Source organism: Apis laboriosa, unplaced genomic scaffold (genome assembly GCF_014066325.1).
Source record: "Apis laboriosa isolate Shangri-la unplaced genomic scaffold, ASM1406632v1 scaffold262_cov140, whole genome shotgun sequence".
NCBI classification, from domain to species: Eukaryota; Metazoa; Arthropoda; class Insecta; order Hymenoptera; family Apidae; genus Apis; species Apis laboriosa.
Window position 1 is genome coordinate 248,039 of NW_025222562.1, and position 25,982 is coordinate 274,020.

General features: G+C 18.5%; 1 protein-coding gene across 4 annotated transcripts in view; it reads right to left on the reverse strand.

Moving 5' to 3' along the window:
• LOC122713674 (KICSTOR complex protein SZT2-like) overlaps positions 1–25,982 on the reverse strand; it is a 92,905-nt gene that overhangs the window by 43,067 nt on the left and 23,856 nt on the right. For 3 of the 4 annotated variants that reach the window (XM_043934348.1, XM_043934345.1, XM_043934346.1), the window contains exons 5-7: positions 10,828–11,233; positions 4,984–5,204; positions 2,862–3,249 (exon numbers count right to left, since the gene is read on the reverse strand). In XM_043934348.1, the coding sequence (XP_043790283.1) occupies positions 2,862–3,249; positions 4,984–5,204; positions 10,828–11,233 (1,015 nt within the window). The remainder of the gene's footprint in view (positions 1–2,861; positions 3,250–4,983; positions 5,205–10,827; positions 11,234–25,982) is intronic. The other variant, XM_043934349.1, reaches the window with a different exon arrangement.

Genomic DNA, 25,982 nt, shown 5'->3' on the forward strand with positions numbered 1-25,982 from the left:
ATTAAAAAAAATATAAATTAAAAAAAACCATAACATTTATAATTAATAATAAATATTTATAAAAAAAACTTTTAAAATTATATAATCAAACAGAATAAAACTTAATAAAAAATATATTTTTAATTTAAACATATGTTTAATCTCGTTTTATTCTTTGTTAAAAATATAAATATAATTATATATATATATAATAATATAATTATTTGCTAATCTTTTATATATCTTTTAGTTGAGTTTTAATTAATAGATAAATCATGTATATTTTAATACTGAATTGCATATCAGTTGTATACCAGTTTAATGAAAAGTATAGATGTTCGTAATTGAATTTATAAATAGAAAAATATCTCACTCAAAAAGAAAAGAAACAGATGAAAACAGAAAAAGCTTAAAAATCATAAGAAGAAATGATAAAGCCAAAAATGTGTCATCAATAAGTGCAATAACATCAAATGAATTTTTAATATTAAATTCTTGTACAGCATCAATATATCTGATAATCAATTATAAAAAGAATCTCTATTTCCAACAATCATTGATATACAAACAATAATAGTATCTCTAAAGATCATAAGAAAAGAAAATTTCGAATTTCAAAACAAATAATAATAAAGTAAAAAGTTAAGTAAAATCTTACTGGTACACTTTAACATCTATAAAAAAAAAATAAATTTTATTATTGAAATTTTCACAAGTTTCAATTAAAATCTATAACTAATAGATAGAAAAACAAATCTAAAACTAACTTACAAAAAAAAAGATTTTATTTTTGTAAAAGTTTGCGAAAAATTTGAAAATTAATCAATTATAGAAAATTTGCATAGTTTTTTTAATATATTGAAATAAAGAAAATTTGATATATTACTAGAAAAACTTTTTAAAATGCAATATAAATATAAAAATATAGAATAAAATATTTTTATTTCAAAATTAATTTTAATGAAAATAAAATTTAAAAATTCGACATATATAACAATTCAATAACATGAATATCTCATTAGTTTTTCTTAATTTCGAATTTTTTAAAAATAATTTGAAAAGAGAATGTTATGCTTTTTAATTATTTTAATAAATATATATATATTTATATATATATTTATATATAATATCTTTTAAGATATTTTAATTAAAAAAATACAATTAAGTTTATATAAAATAATTGTTTTAAATCAATAATTAATTTTATTTAATCGAAAATTGATTAAATTAAAAATCTTTGTATTTAACAAGTATTTATAGTATTTTAATTAAATTTAATTTTTTAACTGAAACTGAAATTTTAAACGAAAAATTTTACATTTATTTTTTTTTTCTTTTTACTTATTTTTATATTTTATCTTCTCTTCAATATCATTTTTAGATATAATTCAAAGTTTTATAAATGTTAATTAAGTTTTTTAAATTTAAAAATTTTTATTTTTCAATTGTAGAAATATTATTTATAATAGTATAAATAATATATAATAATAATATATAAATATATAAATATACATATAATATATAATATATAAATATATAAATATAAATATATAATAATATATATATAATAATTAATAATATTTTTAAGATATTTTAATTGAAGAAATACAATTGAGTTTATAAATTATTATAAAATATAATTTTATGTACTATATTATATTTATATGTAATTTATAATTAATTAACTTGTAACAAGAGGGAGATTTATACATTTATATTTTATATAAATCATATCATTTTTTTTATAGATGTTAAAGTATACCAGTAAGATTTTACTTAAGTTTTTATTTTGTTATTATTTGTTTTGAAATTCGAAATTTTTATTTCTTATGATCTTTAGAGATACTATTATTGTGATAATAATATATCAAGACAAAAATATATATTATATATCTATTTTTATAATTAATTTAAAAAATTTTAAAAATATTTAATAATAATTTTTCGCTTTTTTAAACTATTTTTAATTATTACGTTGTCATCAATTTTTTCATATAATATTAATTAGAATAAATTAGAATAGAATATTTTCATACATATTATAAGAATTATTATTATATTATATTATATTATTAGAATTATTAATTATATTATACGAATCATAAAGAAATGATTCATCATAAGGAATAAAATATTTAAAATATGTTTTTGTAAATAAAATAATGAATATAATAAAATAATAAATAGGACGATATTCAAATATTAATATTAATAAATTATATTAATCTAGAATTCTTTTAGGGATATATTAATTTCATACATATATAATAGTAATAATAATATGCAATAATATGCATATATGCAATAATTTTTTTTTTGAGAATATCACTTAAAAGATATGAAGTCAATAAAAATTCAATAATTATTCATTTTCATTACAATTTTTCATTTTTTAAAATATAATTTTGTAATAGTAGAAGAACAAAATTTTAAATTATAAAATATTTAATATTCTATCATTCTATTATATAAAATATCTTTAGAGGTAATGGCATCCAAAATTGAAAAAAATATTTTTGTAAATAAATTTTATATCATGATATTATTATATTAATCTATCAAAAAATTACTCCATATAAAAAATAATCTAATATGATTTAAATATAAATAAATTTTTTAATAAAATCAAAACTTTTAGATAAATTCCTTTATACGAAACTATTTTTTTTTATACAAATATTTCTGAGTTCATATATAGATTATACATAATAATAATAACTATATGATTTTGTATAAGTTTTTTCTAAAAAATTATTCTTTTTAATTAATATTTAATAATAATAATATTCTTTTTAATTAATATTTAATAATGATATTTAATATAAAAAATTTAAAAATAATAAAATTGTAAGCTATTGGTGATAAGTTTTAATATAATTTACCTTCTATTGAAATTGTATATTGTATTGTATTAGATGCAGATAATGATTTTGTTAACCAAGGACATGTTACTATGTATTCCAGTAAAACACTGGATTTCCATAATAATACAAAACAAATTTCAAGTATTTCATCTCTCACATTAGCACGTTTTATCAAATATCCTTCTCGAAGTCGACAACATAATAGACTGCTTAATGTACAAGTAACTTTATCTTCAATTTGTTTTTTTTGTAAAAGTTGTGTTGACTTTTGTTCATAAAATAATAAATTTGTAGAATGCCAATTTGAATAATCTGGTACAATAAGATTACAACAATCTTTACGATATAATTGCCAACATAAGAAGTTTTTATGATAAATATTCATTTCTGTTCCATTCATATGTACCTATAAAAATAAATTTACTTATAAAGTATACATTTGTATTTAATCTTAATTGTTTAAGAAAAAGCACAAACATAAACTTACATATGCATGTACATGTAATATTATTATTTAAAAAAATTTTAAATTTATTACAAAATCATAACAAAATATGCATATTATTTCTTTCATATTATATAAATTTTATAAATATACTGAAATTTTTAATTTAAAAAATGAAAAATCAAATTGTTTGTTATTAAAATTAATAAAAATTAAAAATAACTTAATGAATTTAAAAAGATTACTATATTATATTAAAGTTTAAAGAAATAAAAAACTAATAAAATAATAATGAATAAATGTGTAATATAATTTAAATAGTAGAATATATTGCAATAAAATATCCATTTGATTATTTTAAGAACTTTGATTATCAAAATAACGATTATTTCAACATAATATGAATCACATACATCTATTAATTGTACAAAACTTGAAAACAATACAGAATTTTATATAAAAATATCAAAGATCATCATGTATTAAACTTATTATAAAAACCAAAACTTATTAAATGTTAAAAATAATATATTGAAAATATATTGAAAAATATACTGAAAATATATATAAATGTATATAAAAAAACCGAAAAAATCTTAAATAAATATAAATTCAAATCAAATTTTTGTTTTAATTTTTGTTTTTTTTATCCTTGATAAAAATGATTATTTTTATCAAGGATTATTATCAAAGATATTTTAAATATTCTATCTAAATATTTTATTTAATTTTTTTTGTTAAGTTATCAATGAACATTTATTATAAATTTACAAGTTACTTTCATAATATTTACAAAAGATTTTTTTTATTTATATAAATATGACTACTTTAAAATTTTTGAATATGTATTTAAAGTAACTATTTAACAATATTTACAATAATTATATTACTTATATCTTCTAGTATAATATTAAAAAATAATTAATATATTTAAAATATAAAATTTTTTATATAAATTTTTTCCGAAGATTAAAATATATTTATTTATTTATAATTATCTATATTTGAAAATTATTTATTTTGTTGTCTCATATATATTCTCAAATTTGATTTTTTTTAATTGATTATTCAAAAAATCCTTTTTTCGAATAAATTTATTTTCCAATAAATTCAAATAATCGATATTCTATTATATATTAGATAAGTTACAGATAATAGATAAGATATTGTAAATTGCTATCAACAAAAGAAAAAGAAACATAAATTATTAAAAATTTTACTAAGAATAAAATGGAGATAAAATAAAAGAATAAATAAATGGAAAAAAATATCAAATATGTATTAAACAACATAAGAAAAAACAAATATATAGATAGAATATAGAAACGGAAAAAATTTTTAAAAGAAAACTATAACAAATAAAAAGATTTACATGCAGTTCGCAGTAAATTTTGGAAGAAAAAAAAAAGAAAATGTAACAAAAAATAAAAATAGATTAGGAATAATTGAAAATAAAGTGAAGAATACAATAAAAATGTTATATTTGATATTTGAATTAATCAATATAGTTAAACATAAAAATAATTAAAAAAAATAAATAACTAAATGACTAACAGATTGTAGAAATTATAAGTTGAAAGTTTTTTAGACATTAACGTTGAAATTTATTAAATAAGAAAAATTTATCTAATTAGTAATAAATAATATTTTTAATTATTTAAATATATATAAATATAATATTTAATTATTACGTACAGAATACGGAATAAAAGACATATAAGTACCCAAAGTAGCTTTTGCAATGAAATGTAATAAATCTTGATATGGAATTAAGCCATCAGCACAATGTGGATGATATGTACTTCCAACATGTAGAAAACTGCATGCGATTGTTGTTGCACGTAATTGTTGTATAACAGAATCTAAGACATGAACATCAGTATTTCCAACAATACCATCTGTTACAATTATCATATCTAAAAAATAAAAAATAAATAATGCATTAATTCTTTTGATGAATTACTTTGTTATATATTTATTAATTTATAATTTTATTATATGTATATTGAATTTAATTTTTAATTATATTGGATTTATTTTTGATATTATTAAAAAATAAATTTTTTGCAATATATATGTATATATATTATAAGAATTATATTCCATATTTCAAAACCTTATATTTTATATTTCAGTAATATGTTTTGAACAAAATCTTTATAGTTTTATAACATTTCGAAAATAATAATTGATTTAATCTTATAATAACTAATTTTATTAATTAGTGTACTAATTAAAGTATGTATAATATTTGTTCGTGCAATATGTTCGTGTAAAGAGATCAATATTTACAATACTTGACAAAAGATATTTTTTAAGAATTGAATATTTTAGTATTGGATACTCGAATTTCTAAAATAATAAAAAACTAATATTAATATTAATATTAATAAATATAAATAATTTTTTTATAATTTTTTTAGAAGAATTTTTTAGAAATTCCAATAATTTAAATATTTTTATAATTTTTTAATATCAATTGCATATTATAATTTTATTTTTGTTATTTTTATTATTTTTATTTTAATTATTATTATTTTATTATCAAAAATTATTATTATTTTATTATCAAAAATTAAAGAAAAAGAACAATAAAAACTATATATTTGCATAAATAATTTTTTTTTATTAATTTTTCAAAATTTATGAATTCTTTTTAAATGTAATATCTTTTCAAATTAAATAAAATATATTTACTCAAATTAATTATTTCATTATTCAAATTATTAATTATTTAAATTATTTACTCAAATTATATATTTATTCAAATTAAATTACAAAATACAATCTTAAATATATTGAATCTTAATATTGAATCATGTTGACTCTATTTCATTTTTAATTAATTTCAATTTAAAAAAAAATTAACATATGCTAAATTCTCTTATATCTTTATATATTTATTTTAATTTTCCTAAAATATAAACATAAACAAAAAAACATAAAGAAAAAAAGATATTTCGTATTTATTTATTTCTCAAATCATATAAATACAAATACGAATAAATTAAACAAATCAAAATTAAAATAATAAATATATTTTATTAATATTTTATATCTGTATTTTTATATATAACAGAAAATATTAAATTTTATGGTAATATGTAATTTTATATGTAATGTAAATTTATAATGATTTATAATATAAATTATAATATAAATAATATTGCTCATTATTTGAATCTTAAAGCAACATTCTCATAAAATCTTTCTAAGAATTAATAATTTATAATTATAAATAGAATAAGTAATTCTCTAAAATACTTAATATCGTACTGATCAATTTATTTAATTTAAACAATTTTTTATTAATTTTAAAGAATTTAAATAAGATGAAATTTCCTTTAATTATTTTCTATAAGAACATAACAAACAAGTCATTATGATATAGTTAATTAGTTAATTAACTAAACAACATAGTACATAAAGCGATAGCTAATTAATCAACTCGCAGTCTATTTCTATCTCTTTTCAATATCTATTCATTAAATATCTATTTAAATGATTTTTGTACATTTCGTATACGCATTTATAACATATTAATCAATTTTCTTTCTTTTTTAAAATTTGCTCATCACCACAAAATAAATCATTGAACTATCAGACTAATGAATTAAAATTATTTATAGTTATAATATATATATTTGTCAACTGAATCGCGAACTTAAGATATAGATCTTACTCAAAAGATCAATAATTATTTGGAATATATTTAAAATTTTATAAATTCCATATCTGATCAGGAAATTTTTGTTAACCAATTTGTCGTTCAATTTAAAGCGCGAATATCGTTTATAATCTAAATAAATCTAATAGAATATACACTAATCGTTTAAATTTTTTTTTTCTTTGATATTTTCCTATTGTAACACAACATTTAAATAATAATATATCATAATCATCAATAATAAATATATCATTCATCTGATTTTCCAGTAAATACCGAAATTATATATTTATATAAAAAATTATTAGAAAAAGTTTTCAATGAAGTAAAGTCATATTTATTGATATTACATTAATATTTGTAATAGAAAAGTTATTAAAAATAAAATATTTATTGATATAATCAAAGTCAATTAAAAAAAAATTTTAGAAAAATTCAAAGTTTTTAAAAAAAATCAAAGTTTTTAAAAAAAAGTTTTAATAAAAAAAAGAAAAGATAATAGTATATAGGCAAAATAATTTTAGATTTTTTGCATAGAAAGATAAAAGATCGTTATAATCAGAACTTCAGAATCATACATGAAATTGAGGAATGAAATTTATCACAAGAATGTTATGTAATGAAAATATTATTAGATAATAAGTTTGAAATAATTCTATTATATATTATAAATATGAACAATGATTATGAGGATTAATATGCTTTTATTAATATAATTTTGCGAAAATGTTTAAAATAACGAAAGAAATTATTAATTCCTACTATTATACATACTATTATATTGATATGTAATCAAAAGAAAAAAAACAATAAAAAATATTCAATTTAAAGTTTTTGAAGCTTTTGCTCAATTAAAAAATAATTTTTAAAAATCATATCGTTTCTGAACAACAAATTAAATAATTAATTACTATTAGCCTAATTATATTTCTCGATACATTTTTGTTCTTGTCATGGATTGGTTTTATTGATTAATATAATCTTTTTATATATTTAATTTTTTAAACATATAAATGAAATTTTGTAATATAAGTTTAAAAATTAATCGTACTCAACATTATTTATAAAAAAGATTCTATGGACATTTTTATTCCATTACGAACGCGATTCAAATAATAAATTCATAATCTATGATAATTTATGATTAGAAATGATGTATCGGTATTTAATGAATAAATTCTATTATTATGAAATTATTTTAGAAAAAAGAGATTATTTCTCGAATTTAAAAAATACAATAAAAAATATATACTTAAGAATAAAAATTTGTTACATTAATGACACAACATATAATAAAAATTACAAAATATTAATACTAATAATTACTAAATACTAATAATATATAAATACTAATAATTAATATTAGAGGAAGAAATTATTCCTATTATATTGAATTCAAGAAAAAAAGGAAAATATATTTATTATATAAAAAAGTAAAAAATAAATAAAATAATAATTTATAAAAATTGGATAAAATTTTTTGCACAAGAAATAGTTTTGTAAGAAATGTAACATATATTATAAAATATATATAAAAAATATTCAAATTTATATTATAATAAAATATATATATATTAAATAAATAATATATATATAATATAATAAATATTAAAATATGTTTATATTAATATATAATATTAAAATATTATTATTATAATAAGAAAATTGAACTTTTATGTAGAATATTATGTAGGATATTATTTTAAATCTTTGAATATTTTTATATATATAATTGAGATATTGGGACAGGATTAATGTGAGAGAAAAAAAATGAGATTTTTTATTTGCTCAAATAAAAAAGATAGAAAATTCAAATAAATTACTACACAACATACATTTTTCAATGGCTTATTATATATGTTGAATATGCCTGTTTCTCACATTATCTCATGTTAGAAAAAGATTAGATACAAAATTTTTTGTTATAAATAAGTTTTTTTTGTCTAAAATTTTATTATAAGCTAAATATCATTATAATAAAGTAATAGATTTCAACCTTATAATATTTAACATGAATCAATTCGTTTTTATTTATTTCGTAGAAAAATGCAATTAACTTATTACTAAATGATCCCCGAGATATCTTTAAGTGCAAAAAATAAAAAATTTTAATTTTTGTCAATTTTAATAACTTTAAATATTTTTTTTAAAAAAATTTTGTTTGTCAATATCCCCGCATTATTAAAGAAAATATTATTTTTCAATAAATTTAAATAATTAAAAAATTAAATATTAAAAAATTTTAAAATTAACAAATATTTTGTTTATTATATTTTACATACCATTAGAGATCTTTTTATTTGTTTTGAAATATATAAAATATATAAAATATTCATTTTTATAAAATAATCATTTCATAAAATAAGTATTTAACAGATATATCAAGGAAAACTAAAAAAAGTTGGAAATTTTTTCCAAATTTTAAAATTTATATTTTTTTATCTGTATGTTTTTTATAAAAATCTGAAATTTTTACAGAAAATATTAATTCTATTTTCATTATCAAAATTATAAAAATTCATTATTAAAATTATATAATAATAAAGTCATTCAATATTATTTAATTCTAAATTTTATTTGATTATTTAATTGATTTATTATTTCATTATTTGATTGAATTATTTAATTCAAAAACGTTTATTAGTATCTAGCGATAAAAACAAATATAATAAATAAAATTTTTGCTAATTGAAACAAATATAAATTATCTCCAACATATATATAACTTTTCAATAATTCTAAAAAATAGTATCTTATTAAAAATAAAACTTTCTTTTTTGCTAAAAAAAAATCAATTTTAAACTTATAAACTTATAAATTCAATAAATTATAATCAAACAGACAAAATTTTAAAATAAAAGAAAAATTATTTAAACTGATATATTTGTCATATCTTTCAAATATTATGATTTTTTAAAATTTCCTTATTTGTTTCATCTTTTATTTTCATTTTTCTATTATTTATTTTATAAAGACACCTAAAATATATACATTAATAATAATATAAATATTTAATCAATACTTACATTAGTATTATCAATACCTATTTATTTTATAAAGATACCTAAAAATATATATACATTAATAATAACATAAATATTTAATTAATACTTATATGAGTATTATCAATACCTATACCAATATAAAATAAACATTAAACATAAATCTTAATATATTATTTAATTTATATTATTTAATTTATAGGTATGCATGATATTTAGATATTATGAAATATATTAATATTAAAAATTATTTTTATTTAATTAAAAACATTCGAAATTATTTTTATTTAATTAATAATAATCTAATTGAATTTTAAACTTATTTTTATTAATACGATTTCATGTTTGTATTGATACGATTATAATTGTTTATATTTTAAAAGAAAATAAAATATAAAAATTTAACTTTTTCTAAATTGAAAAGATAACTATCAAAAGTTATTAGTTAATTACAAATTTAACTTCAAAGAATTTTAAAAATTTGTTAAGATTTTAATTCTTAATGAAAGAAATTAGAAAAAGAAAAAAAAAAGAAAAAGATAAGTATTTTGTGTCTCCCATAATTCGAAATATCACAATGTTTGAATTGATTTGAATTTTGAAACTACAAAAATCGGACAAATTTTTATAAATTTCTAAATTTTGATATTGATGTAATTGATAAATTACATTAATATTATATTTTCCAAAATAAAAAGAATTTAAAAATAGCATAATCTTTTATCATTATATTATCATTATATTTTTAATATATTTTCTCTCTCTCTCTCTCTCTCTCTCTCTCTCTGTGCGCGCGCGCGCGCGTGTAAAATATAATATATATATTAATATATAAATATATATTGATATATATTTATGATAGATACTTACGTGCGCAACTGTGTTCTGGTAGCAAAGTAAGAGCTAACATTCCATATCTTAACATATTAATAAAACTTGATTCTGGGGAAATTATTGAAGTATTAGCAGCAAAAGTAGTATTATTTTTATTCAAACAAGTATTATTTTCTTCAAAAAGTCCCCCGACTAGACGTTCACTTTCAGCTTTTATATTTTCCAATTGTTGAATGGCTACAGAAGTAACACAAGCCACTTTTTCTTCTAATATATGAAGTTGATTCTCTATGAACTTAGTAAGTTGTTTAATATTGTCCACAGTTACTAGCCAACCTTGTATTAGAACTTGTTGTGCAGGATTTATAAAAAAAGGCGTATGAACTATTATAGTTACATAAATTTCTGGTTGTATTATTCTTTTGCTTCCTGGTATTGTAAACTGTAACAATATTAGATTTAATATTTAAGTAATGTGATCTTAATTTCATTTATTAATTATTTTAATTTTATTTATATAATATTTTATTTATTAATCATTTTAATTATTTAGATGAAAATAAATAATAATTAATCATATTTTAAAAATAAACAAACTATATCTAATATAATATAAAAATAATATATAAATATAAATACTTATTAAAATATAGTAAGGAAAAGTTATAACACTTCTAGATTTTTTTATTATACAGAATGTTTCAATTAACTTCATTATTTGAAATAATTACTAAACGATAAAAATTGAAAGATATGGAACATAAATAGTTTTGAGAAATTTTCAAAATACGTATTTTTTTTATGGATGAAAATGAAAAAAAATCAAGATCTTAATTTTTTAAACGGAATGATCTATTTTTTGTACTATAAATCGATGGAATATAAAATTCTTAATAAAAATGTAAATCTAATGATTAAGCTAAATCTAATATTTAAATAAGATATTAATGAAATAATTATTAATACATATTTAGAAATTAAAAATTAGATGCTTGAACTCCTTTAAATTCAATACAATGCGTTAATATTTATTAATAAAAAAGTTTTCGATTTATAATATATTTCGATTGCTTTTGCAATGTTCATAATTCAGTATTTTAGAATATATTTTTAACATTCGCAACTTTTAGAAAAAAATAATTTAAAATGATTTATACATAAAGAATATTACTGTATATTTATGTATACGTTCTTAGTTGATATTTGATGAAAATAAAGTGAAAAAAGAAAAAAAAATAACATTGAAACCAGTTTAAATCATATTATATATAAAAATATATTGCAAAACTAACACTTTATCATATTGAATAGATTAGAAATAGCATATATAAAAGAACAAAATTATTTATTTACTCGATAAATAATGAGTAATTCAAAATATAATTTTATAAATGATATAAATAATCAATAATCAATATATATGATAAATCTTTCAGAATATCGAAAACAATAAAATAAATTAAATGGACTTAAAGTACATTACAAAACTATACAAAATTTCAACTTAAAAAAGTATTAATGACGAAGAAAATGAAAACTAATTTAAATTTACTTATAATACCATTTAAAATATTAAGCAGATGATATAAAGTAATATTGTACTGAATAGAATGTTGTTTTTGGGAGAAAAATTTAGAAGACTCTTATTAGAATTATATATTTTTTAAAAACATTTCGGCATAGCTGGAGCATGAACATGATCTTGGAATTTTAGACATTTTCCATATTAAAATTAATGGCAATCAACATCAATCATCGAGAAAATTTACTACAAACACTTTGTTCGTGCTCGCAATAGTAGTATTGTAATAGTGAATGGTGGATAAATGCATGTATAAATGTGTCGAATACTCTTTCAATATATATATATATGTGTGTGTGAAAAAGCTTATAATTATTGATATATTTTCTTCATGATGAATAGACTATAGTAGTGCAGTTATAAGTGCGGTACGCGTGTCTATAAGAGTATGAATCTCTCAGAATACCACAATAGGTGATCGTATTCGACAGTCAGAACGATGTGTTATTACAAACTATTTATTTGTCGTATCCGGCAGTTCGAATACAATCTGTTCACAATAAGACTCTTTTTTAAGCCACAATAGATAATCATGTTAAAGCATGATATATTGTTATAAACTATCTATTTATCGTCCGCTAATCAGAGTACAACTTGTTCACAATGAGACTCTGTTTACAAGTGAAGTTCGTGTCCTTAGAAAATCCCTTCCTAGTTCAATTGGAAAGATCTCAGTTTTCCAGTGGGGCATGGTAATAATCAATAATATCGTTATTGCCTAAATCGTAACATTCCCAAGAGAAAAATTTCTCGAACTAAAATAATATTAATTATCGTTAAATTAATCGTGTTTGGAATATATCATCCTTAAAATCCTTAAAATCGATTCAGCCAGGCTGAAGTATACCAAAAACATATAATTATAAAATTATATGTTTAATGTTGATTAAATTCTCAAAAACGATAATCTTTCCAGATAATATCATTCTTTATTTAAGCTTAACTCTTTGCACTCCAGGCCTATTTCGCTCGGTCAAACCAGCAACTCCAGACTCAGACTCGCGCGTTCGGTACGTTCGATGGTCTTATAAGATTACCATAAGATAATTATCCATAAGATAAGATTACACCTCATAAGATTATACGTAAAGAGCTTAGGAATCTATTTATGAAGCGATATTCTAAAAAGATCAAACATAAATAAATATTGTCGCCATTCAAGTTGCCGCAACAATCTCAATGATGCCGGAGAGTCACCGCTGGAGTTACGACATTAACTCAAGTGGTGACCGAGAGTCACGGTTAAAGAGCAAAGAGATCTGCAAATGATAATAATAAAAAAAGATTTTCATACAAAGAAATTTTTCAAATAAACTGTTTATAAATTTCGCGAGCAATAGTGTTCACGAATACACTTGCAAATCAGTTTCCTGGAAACAATGGACTGTGTTTTTGCTAGCATAAACCAATTCTAATTCTAAGAATTTTTCCTTTGAGGATGTCATACAATCAGGAAGCTGCACAATGTCATTAACCATTTATGTGCTCCATGAGGAACTTGCAATCTCGTGAGATGAACATAGAAAAGATTTTAAAGAATACGAATGTTTTTAAAATTCAAAGAAAAATCAGAACATTTTGAACTTTCGAATCATTAAATAGTCTGGATTAAAGAAACGTTTTAAACTTTTGAATCGTTAAATAGTCTGAATTAAAAAAACGTTTTAAATCTTTGAACTTTGAATTTGAATAATTTGAACTATTAAAATGATAATAATAATTTGAACTATTAAAATGCATTTGAATTCTCCAACTAATAGAATTCATAGAATCTCATGAATTCATTCAATGACAAAAATAAACTTTCATATAAACTTATTTTTGATCGTTTAAAATAGAACTTTGTAATATAATAGAATTTATAATAAATTAATTTTATCACTATATATTATAGCTTCACGAATGAGTTGGAACTAATATTTGAATAAAGAAAATATAACATCATCAAATATTCTAATAGATATATATAAAAATGTGTTTCATAAAAATTATATATTATATACTAATAATTAATTCGATTTGGCGAATAATAAGCTAATAAAGAAAAATATACATTTGATTAGTACATTTTGAATAAATCATACAAAGAAACTCAAATGAAGTAATAAATTAAATTGAAACGCAGGGAAGTTATTGCCAAAGAAAATAATAATGGAATTATAGTTTTGAAATAAAAAGATAAAAGAGATTTTTTAATCTTTTTTAAAAAGGAAAAATTTTAATTAAATGATAAATATAACAAGATTTTTGGTTTTGTCGCAAATCAAATATGTTGAATATAGGAAAAACAGTTATTGATTAAATGAATACATATAACAGCCCATTGAAAAAGAGTAAAATGATATAGAAAATTAATTTTTTTTAAAATGCTGCTATTATGAATGCTTGTTTATGCTCTAAGATGTAACAGGAAAAATGTTATATCTTAAATCTCGATATTTTACAAACAATTGACAAATACGCTTACATGGTATTTAGACGAAGAAATTCTAATCCAATAAAAGAAGTATTCATTAATTGCAAAAAAAAGAAGAAATATGCATGAAATTCGAAGATATTATTCTGAATGCTATAACACAATGTAAAAATATTTGAGCACAATAAAACCAAAAAGTTAACAGGTTTTTTTACATTTTTTATAATATATATAAAGCCAGATTATATATTTACTTAGAATGTTTTAATTGTTTTAATTAAATTCCATTAAAATTACAATATTTATTTTTTAACCTTAATACTGCCAATTGACCATGACTATAGATCAATGTCGCCCAAAAATTGACTATCAATTACCAAGAACTGATGCCGCGCTTAATATATTAAGATTCTTCTTCAAAAGATAAAATCCATAAAAAGTTCAGATTCAGACAAGTCATGTCCATAAGCATAGAAGAAAAATTAATATTATGTTCAATCATTATTAAATAATATCATTCTATCGGACAACTGTCGTTCAATTGTAATTCAATCATTACATGGATTCTGAAATGTATGTAATGCAAACAAATGAGCTTGGGGAATTTATTTTTTTTTTATTTATTTATCTTCAATTCATCGATATATACTGATATATACAAATCAAATTTCTGGTGGCAAAATCAAACATAGTCTTTAAAACAATATACAATTCTACAATTGGAATTATACGACGCATTTTTGAATTCATTATCCACAAAAGTCTAATCTCTTCATAATCTCACATCAATATTTCATTATATTTTCTGAACAGCTTCTAGTATTGTCCTAGCATTGATTAAATATTTTTCTATATATTACAAACATTTTAAATATATTTAAATATACTGCAGAATCAACATTATATAACATAATATATAACATATATAATTAACATATATATAACATTATATGCAATCAATAGACAATCCTGATATTATTTTTCAAAAAATACACAAATGCTAACACCTATTACTATCTATTATTAAAAGAAACTCTTTCAATCATTAATTTGACATCACGAACCAACATAGATTAGCTCAAAAAAGGAAAATAACTACTCAATTTGAGAAATTATACCGCCGCATGATCTGATTAGTTGATTTAGATCAAAAATCAATTTGAAAAATTTTACTAAAATTTTTTAAACTAAAAAATTTTTATTATATAAAATAACGAAAATATTCTATTTTTTTTTTTTTTTTTTTTTTTTTATCATTTATGGACTCATGAAATTTTATGTTTTGTCAAATGTTAAGAATTATTATAATATTAAACTCTTAAAATTTTCTGAAATAATTTTTATATATACTTTTTTTTTATTCGGAAATTTTTCGTTCTAAATTTAGGATTAATAGAGTGAATATTAATATTTAAAAACAATTAATATATTAATAATATTTTTTATTATTGTAACATTTCATAAATGATTTTGTTGTATATCAGGATGAGTCTCGATATTTTTTAGTATTATTATTCTGTAAAGATTTATATTTATAAATTTAAAAAAAGAATATTTATAAATTGAAAAAAAGATTTTATCTACATTCATTTATTTTTATTGTAGTGAGTAATAGTAATAATAGTAGTATTGTGAGTAATTTTTATTATGATGTCACGTAGTATGCAGATTCAATTATATTGACGAATAAATCAAAACAAAGATCAAAAGGTAAAAAAAGAATTTAACAAAAAAAAATAGAAGAGTCAATTTAAAATTATGAGCGAGATGAAAAGAATTTCAAAAATTAGACTTTTTTCACAATATTTATTTATCATTTATTATATTAACTTGAGTTAAATGCAAATTACAAGCAAATGACAAGCTCTAATGAATTGAATAGGTTGGCGAATAAGATAGAACTGCATGATCGAATATATAATTATGTATTTCTACATGTCCGCAAATTAATTATTTATTATTATATAATTGTAATTATTGTACAACATTATATTATGTAATATAATAAATTTATTATAAATAAATGTATAAATATTATTATATATATTATATATACTATTTATATATACTATACTATTTATATATTATATATACTATTATATATACTTTTATTATTATATACTATTATTCAGACATTGAACAGATGGTGTCCAGACATGTACAGATTGCTTAGAATGATGTTGCAAGAACAATATCATTTTTTATGAGAAAATTTGTTAACCATTTATTTTACACATTTACTTTACACAGAAATAATTCGGCTAGAATGTTAATATGGTCTTGTTACCTGAGACGACATGCCAGTCTCAACAGAAATTAGCGTCATTCTATCTGTGAAAATGCTAACACAAGTGGAATAGCTTTTTGGGAAAATAACGGACTTAGTGGCGTGGCCTTCAGATTCACTTTAGGTCCACTTTCTTTGATCCGGGATGCTGCTCAATCAGGAGATTGGTTCTTGTTATTGGGTACTTATGTATCCTCACTGAAGATTCGCAAACTCACGAGTGGAATATAGTGAAGGCTTCAGAGAGTAGCAGTCTAGGAGAAAACCCTTAAAACTATAAGATCTTCAGAATTACAAAACAGAGAATTATAATAACAAAAATTATAAAGAGAATTATAACAGCAGAATCATAACATCAAGACTACGAGAACACCAGGAATATAAGAACTTTGGAACTGCAAGAATTATCACAATATCAAGAATCACAATTCCTTGAATTTCGAACTCTAGTGACAGTGGACCGTCATTGGCATATGAACTCTGTCTTTGATCTAGTGAATCGAACTTAATAACAACGAACTTCGTAATAATTAATTTTATTACTATATTCTATAACTCTAGAAACAAGTTGGAGTTAATAATTATATATAAGTATTATTATATATTATATAACATATCATTTTTTAATATCATATTTTTATATTTTTAATTATCATATTTTATTAAATCGATATGAAAATATTTTTAATTTTAATAAATTGGCCAATTAGATCATTATGCGACCAATATTCTAGAATGAAAAAAAAACAATTTATTTAAATACATCAATTATTGATATAGTATATAAAAATATATAAAAAAAATAATATTCATCAGACAAAATTATAACGCTCTATAGTGAAAAAATACCAAAAATACCAGTATGAAAGTATTGTCACAGCGACAGATCTCAACCATGCATACAATATTAATTTATCAAATTATCGCAATATTTTTATTTTTGAATAGAATTTTCAAAATGCAATGAAAATAAAACCATCTAAATCAAAAATAAACTGCAAAATCCATTTCTAAATCAACATACGAGTTGATAACTGATTAAAACATACAATATTCATATAAAATAATATCAAATCTTTTAAAATCTCATACAATAATTATTGTTTATTATTGCGGACGAACATCATTAAAAAAAATAAATTAATTCGTATTCTAGAATTCAAGCTTATATACCTTAAAAGGAAGAAATTGGTCGCTATCAAATATGGAAGATAAAATAATAAAAAAATAAAACAGCGTATACTAGAATTTAATTATCGCCTATAATTATATCAATTATGGATAACTTGTTAAAAGTTATAAAAATGTGAAAGAATATTCTATTATATAATCAATAATTATAATCATTCTATTATATAATCAAGATTAAAATGTATGCAATTTTCATGTCTACCAGTCAATGTCATTCATTTAAAACACACAATCTCAATAAAGCTTTTATTGGTTTTAGTATTTATTATAAATTTGTAAATTTTATAAAAATTTATAATATGATAATATATATAAAATTCGTAACAACAAACAATAATTTAGGGAAATAAGCTCCTGCAAAAAAAGCATAAATAATAATAAAATCATAGAATTTCTTACGAAAATATCCATCGAATGGATTTTATATTATCACAATTTATTTTGGAAGAATTTGGAAAACAGTTGTAAAATTATTCAAGTATCATCTTAAATGAGTTGCAGGTACTGAGTACTTTTTTCATTTATAAAACTTTTAATATATTAATAACTCAAGTCCCATCTACCCATTTTTATCAGATCACAATAATCGTCTTTATACCAATTATTATTTATATATTATTAGTATTTTGTTATTGACGATGCATTTACGGATTTGTTCGAACAAAATTTTAAAAATATCTTAACAAATCGATTATTCAAATTGGCAACATATTGGCAACATATTGGCAGAAACAATTTTTGCATTGAGAATATTTAAATAAAATTATCTATCAGAACACGTGAACAAATAGATTTCATTCAATATTATACAATTTAAGGAAAAATATTATTATTAATGAAATGATCTAGTATAAATCTATTCTAATTCTGATTTTCATTATTCATATTATTGTGAGAACAATCAATAATGACATTCGATCGTGAAGAAACTTCCTATGCTGTTTTCTAATCAGATGAATAATAATATATTAACATCATTCATAGAATAATTGATTGATTCTTTTTCAATTGAGAAAAAATATTTCGCGTTATGAATAATTTGAACGATAATAATTTTGCTAGTATATAATATTATATTGCACACTATAAAAACAAAATTTTTAAATTTTGTATTTTATTTTTTACATTTTTATATCTTTATACTTTTAACATTTTATTGTTTTATTTTTTTATATTCTTATTCTGTTCGAGAAATCCTAATTTTCAATCACTTATCTTATATTTATTGATTATTTATTTCTATATATTTATTTACTAAAAATAATTAGACAAATTATTGGATCTTATTTTTTTATAAGAAATATGATATCAATGTTTAGATTTATCAAATTAAAATATTGTCAGAATTATTAGAAGATTTTCTAATGAAAAGAAATGTAATTTTCTAACAAATCTGAGCATCAGCATTTTAGTTATAAAGGATTTTTTTATATAAAAATATCAAAATTAAATTGATTATAATTGAATAGTTTAATTATTCATTAATAATGTGAGATTATCTCGTAGAACACAATTGTGTATTTCGACAAAATGATTAATATAATTTCTGTAATATAATAATAATTCTATAATGATAATATATTGTAAATTAATATTATGTTTTATTGCCTATTCTTAATTATCAAATATAATAATCTAAATCAAGTAAGCTACAGTGAGATATTTTAAATCAAAATATAATCAAATGCATGTATATCCAAATATTTACAATCGATTTTCTCGAAAGTAAAATTTTAGATGAAAAAATTTAATATTGAATTACTTTCTTTTCAATTGTTATTATCAACTATCCTATATAAATACTATTGAAAATAATCATTTTTATATAATATTATATAATTATATATATATATATAATTATATATATTATAAAATTATTATTTATTATATAATTATTAAATTCTCGATTTAAGATTAGTTTCTTTTTCTAATCAATATATAAAAAGCACTGATTCAAGAAATCATATTTATAATAATAATATATCCATAAATATGGACTGGGACCATTAATATTGTAATATTTAATATTACAATATTATATACAAATCAGGAAGCCAAGATATCACTTTGATTGTTTCTTTTAATAATGAAGTTAAAACTACAAATATGAATATTTTTAATGTATATAAATAAAATTTTTTATCATTTACTACTAATATCATTAAATATTATATAAAAATTTTAATAAATATTCAAAATCATACATAACTATTTATAATATAATGGCAATTTTTAAATCTTTAGAAAGAATATTTTCTAAAATAGAAAATATTATAAATAAAATAAGAAATAGAAAATAAAAATAAATATTATAAATAAAATATTATTTAAAAATAATTATAAATATAAAAATTAAAATAAAACTTAAAGAAATTCTGTTTATTATTCATAATGTTACGTAAAAGTATACTAACATGTTTGAAGTTATTTGACTTTAGAACTTTAACATATAAGGGTTGATTTATAACACGAATGTACAAGACTACTTTTGACTGAAAATTTTAAAAAAAATTTAAATGATAAACTAAATGTTTCAAGATTTTTCTTTTTCTTAATATCCGCAAATATGTTATGAACCAGAATTTCTGGAAGGTAATTCGGAGATAATTTGTAATAGTCTTTTTGATCGCGATTTTTATCCAAAAGATGACCTCGAAATCTCGCAGATTTCATTCCAGATATCACCAGATATTCCTTCCATCAACGAATAAACATTCGGCAATGTGGAAGAAACTTCCTTTGATTAGTTTTCCAAAAAGACAAAAATCACCAATAAAGGATATTAAGACGAGACGAGCGAACTGAAGAAGTAACAATGATAAAAACAATATAGCAATATAGTTTTAAATGATTTTGCTATGAATAATTAATTTAATTTTTCACAGCATGATTGCAGGTAATTCTTTCAAATGATTTTATAAAATGATTCTTTATATCATATTCATAAATTTACTTATAAGAATATTTTTGATTTAAAATCACGTAAAAAATAAGAAGAATAATTTTATAAAAGATTTAATTGAATACAAATCAAATAATACAATATTATATATTTGATATTATATGAAAATGTTAGTGAGTTGTATATTTTGATTATAGCTATATAGCTATATAGAATATATATCTTCAATTATTGATTGATATTTTAGAAAAGTTTCTCGAAAAAAATTTTTTTTTAATTTCATCGTATTCTTTATATTACAAAAATCAAACTTCAAAAGAAATCAATTATTCTTTTGAAAAATAATGTTAAAATATTAGTTCATGTTTTAAATCAATATAATTGATTATTGTTTAAAGAACGTTTCAATTTTCATTTTTATTATAATGATGCTTTTTTTATAATAAATAACTCTTATTTCTGATAAATGAAAGAATGTAGAATTTTTTTTCATATATATTTGATTTCATTGTAAACGATCAATACATTATCATTCTCACATAGCATAGCTATGCATACCTTAATATAAAAATCATTATAGTTCATATAATTCTGCAATTATATGTTATATAGATAAATTTTTGATCAATATTCGTTCTCGATTATAAATATAATATAATAAAAAATTATTCCAATATTTCAATATTATTCAAATATTTTAATTATCAAACAGATTTAAATTGTTAATAAAATTGTAGATAATATTTTTTACTATAAGAAAGAAATCCAATGGTCAAATCTAACGATTGAAGAAATTACAAGTTGCATAGAGCAAATTTATGTTTTATAATGTAATTTTAAAACTTACTTAAATGCACATCTATAGAAATAATATATATATGTACGTGCATATCCGTAGAAACATATATTACATTTATTAATTGTATATATAGTAAGCCAATAATATAATTCCCAATAATTTCACTTCACACGTTGATAGTGAAACATCTTTGATAAATCATTCGATTATTATTTGTGTATTTACAAATCCTGTCATTTTATTGATTCAAGATTATTATTTGAAGAACTATTTTCATAAATAAATATATTTTAAATTTAAAAGTACTGAATTATATATAATTTATTTAATGTTCAACGATACAAGTTTCATCGAGTGTTGTAGTATGAACACTTGAATTCTATAAAAATATAGATTTTTACAAATTATTTATCATATTTTTCAATAAAAAATTCTCACTCATTGAGCTAAATTATAATTATAAACAATTAAATTGATTAATTAATATAATTGAAATTACACATTTTGTAACCAATATTTATACAATAAAAATAATTTTTATTCGCATAATAAATCTTGGAATCTTCTTCATTTCTTCTTAGTTGATAGCTTTGGATTTATTGATTCGTAATTATAAAATAATATTGTTTTTTAATTTTTACTCTAAATATCTTTTCCTTGTCATTTTATTATTTCACAATACATAAAAAGAAAATTCATTCTAGTATTAATTGCTTCTTCAATGATCCATTGATTTGTATAAATAAAAACCATTTTTTATTTCGTTTTTATTTCCAAATTATTTCTACTCAATATTATGTAATTATTGTGTTCTTCAACTTTGTTTCATTTTGCAATATTCAATTTTCTTATTTGTAATAGCATACATAGTTTTTCAATATTTTTGTTTATTTTATATTTGTCATTTTCTAAATCCGAATCACTTCAATCAGAACTTAATGAATTTGATGTAATTTTATTTTTATGTTTTTGCTTTATTGAAATTATTTTAATTTCATTATTACTTTTCTCAGATATGTCAGTGTTACTTCCGTATCTTTTATTTATAACTACATTTTTTTTTAATTTATTTTAGAGTATATTATAGTAACTAACTATTAATTAAATATCGAGAAAAATAATTTTGAAAATTGATATTGTATTATTATGATAATAAGACTTTTTTATAAACTTTGTCTTTGCGCAAAAAATATATTCAATATATAGTTGAAAATTAAAAATGTTATTGGATATAATGAATATAATAAAGATATAGAGAATGAAAAAGAGCGATGATTTTTTTCCAATAGATGCGAAGTTTCTCCACGATTTAATAACGTAATATTAATTCTTGAACAACGCTAAATTAAAAAATTAATTCTGTTATTAGTAAGTTGATATCAATCTGAAATCTTATCTAGACTTATGAAGTGATGTTTTATTATATCTCATAATATTGCAATATATATTTTGCGAATTAAAAATAATTTTTACATATAATAATTCTTACATATAAACATATTATAAATAATTTAAAGAAATTTAAAAAATAATGAAATAGTAGTATTATTTTTCGAAAAGACAATTGAAATTCAATTCATATTTCTATTATGAATTATATTAATAAATTTTACAATAAATTTTGTCTTCATAATAAATACAATATGATACAATGAAAAAAAAAATTTGACCTAAAACTAAAGATAAATCATTTTATGAAAACTTTTTTAACTTTTTAACTTTCATCAATTGAAAAATGTAAAATCATGTAAAAAATTCCAAAAATAATCGTAACATAATTTTCTAATATTTTGTACGAAAATATATATAATATAAGAAAATCTTTAGAATTTTTTTTCCATTATCTCATATTTATTAAAAAAAAATTAAATTGTCTAACAATTAAAAAAAGGATATATAATAAATATTTAATTTTATAAATTTTATATTATATTTTTATATTATACATTTTATATAAATATTTTTATTCTAAAATATTTCTGTAAATTATTTCTTGTTTATTTCTGCCTTTGATTGTATTTTCTATAACAATAAATATAAATATTTAATATAAAATATAAATATTTTTCTAAAATATTTCTGTAAGTTATTTCTTGTTTATTTCTGTGCCTTTGATTGTATTTTCTATAACAATAAAAAAATATTTATTTATGAAGTGCAATAACAAACAAAAATATAAGCACTAATATTATATATTCTTTAAATGATTGACACTATTATATTATACATTAAATAATAAAATACAAAAGATTGAAATTAGTTAAATATTTTACATAAAATGAAATACTTCGACTTTTATGTACTGAAAATGAAAAATCTATTATTCTATTAAGACTTTCAAAATTAATGTATATTTAATTTATAAGACTTTTGAAACATATTGTAAATTTGAATTATTAAAATAAGTCGAATAAGTGAAAAACATCAAAAATAAGTGATATTTGTCTAAAATAGAAATAAAATATAGAATATATTATAATAAAAAAATAATTTTTAATATTATAAACTACTTAAAATACAAAACTAACAATAAAAGGACATTAAAATCAATATTTAATTTTTATAAAAAATTGCTATCTCAATTATTTTTATTATAAATTTTTTTATTATTTTTATTAAATTTTTTAAGTATCAAAATATTTTTATGATGTGAAAAATGTTGCATTTTCATTTAATTTTTAATATTCTATTAGTTATTATATATTTATAAATTTATAAGTAAATTCTTTATTGAAAAAAACTAAATTTGAGTTCATTTTTTTCATAATTAATAAAGATATAAATCATTAAATATTATATAACACGTTAATATTCGAATATTTTTAAAAATTATAAATCTATTTATCAACTTACAATATTTTTCTAAAATTTGTAATAGAAAGATAAAAACTTTAAAAAAACATTATAAATTATTTTATCTTTGTGTATTGTTTCTTTATCTTTATATTTCTTATTATTATGTAAAAATATACGTAAAAATAAAATATCTCATTGTAAAATAAAATAAAATAGAGCATAAAGTATTACAAATTGTTTTCTGAAATTAATTACAGATATTTATACATTTTTTTTAAATTAAATAATTTTTAAGAGCTAATAAGAAAGTGAAACAATTTTTCGGCAAAATATATTTTATACTCAAAATTTTTTCTTCTATCTTTTTAAATGAATATTAATATATTTAATTATAAGGTGCCAATAACTTAAATAATATTTATTTTATATTAAAAAAATTTTGTTTGGAATATATTTATAATCAAAAATATTCTACATAAGATAAAAAGAAAAGAATTTTTGAATTTTGATTATTTATAAGATTCAATGAAACCTTGGAATGATTCCTTTTATATTGATGATCTTATAAACGGAATGAAAAAAATATTTACTTAAAAAATAAAACTGTTTGAAGAAAATTATTTGAAACAAGGCAAAATTTGAAAAAATTTGGAAAAAACGAATTTTTTTTTTCTCTCTTCTCTTTCCGAGTGAAACTATTTTTATGAAAAAATTATGAGTAATTATTGTTAATCATTGATCAAAAATGATAAAATTATCTAATAACGAAATACTTATTAGTTTTCGAAGAAACTGTGTCAGCAACGTAAAATCAACAGCTTTACTATACTATATATCTTAATAATTATAATTATAGATATATCTTATATCTTATAGATATAATAATTATATCTCAATATTGTGTGAATAATTATCTAATAAATCGCATACGTTTTTTACAAAATTTAAATTATCACTTTATAAATCAATTAGTTAATCAATAAATGTTTTTACAAACAATTCATTTATTTTTCTAATATTGAAATTATTTTAAAAATAATTTTTTTTCTTATTTTTAAATTAAAACTATAAAAAAAATTTTTTTAAATTTTTCGAAAATATATTATAAGTTTAATAACTATAAGTTTCAAATTTCGCCATTAACCAATCTAAAATATCGGACAAGTAGTAAGTATCAATGCATTATTAAACTCAAAAATATTTTATAGTTTATTATAT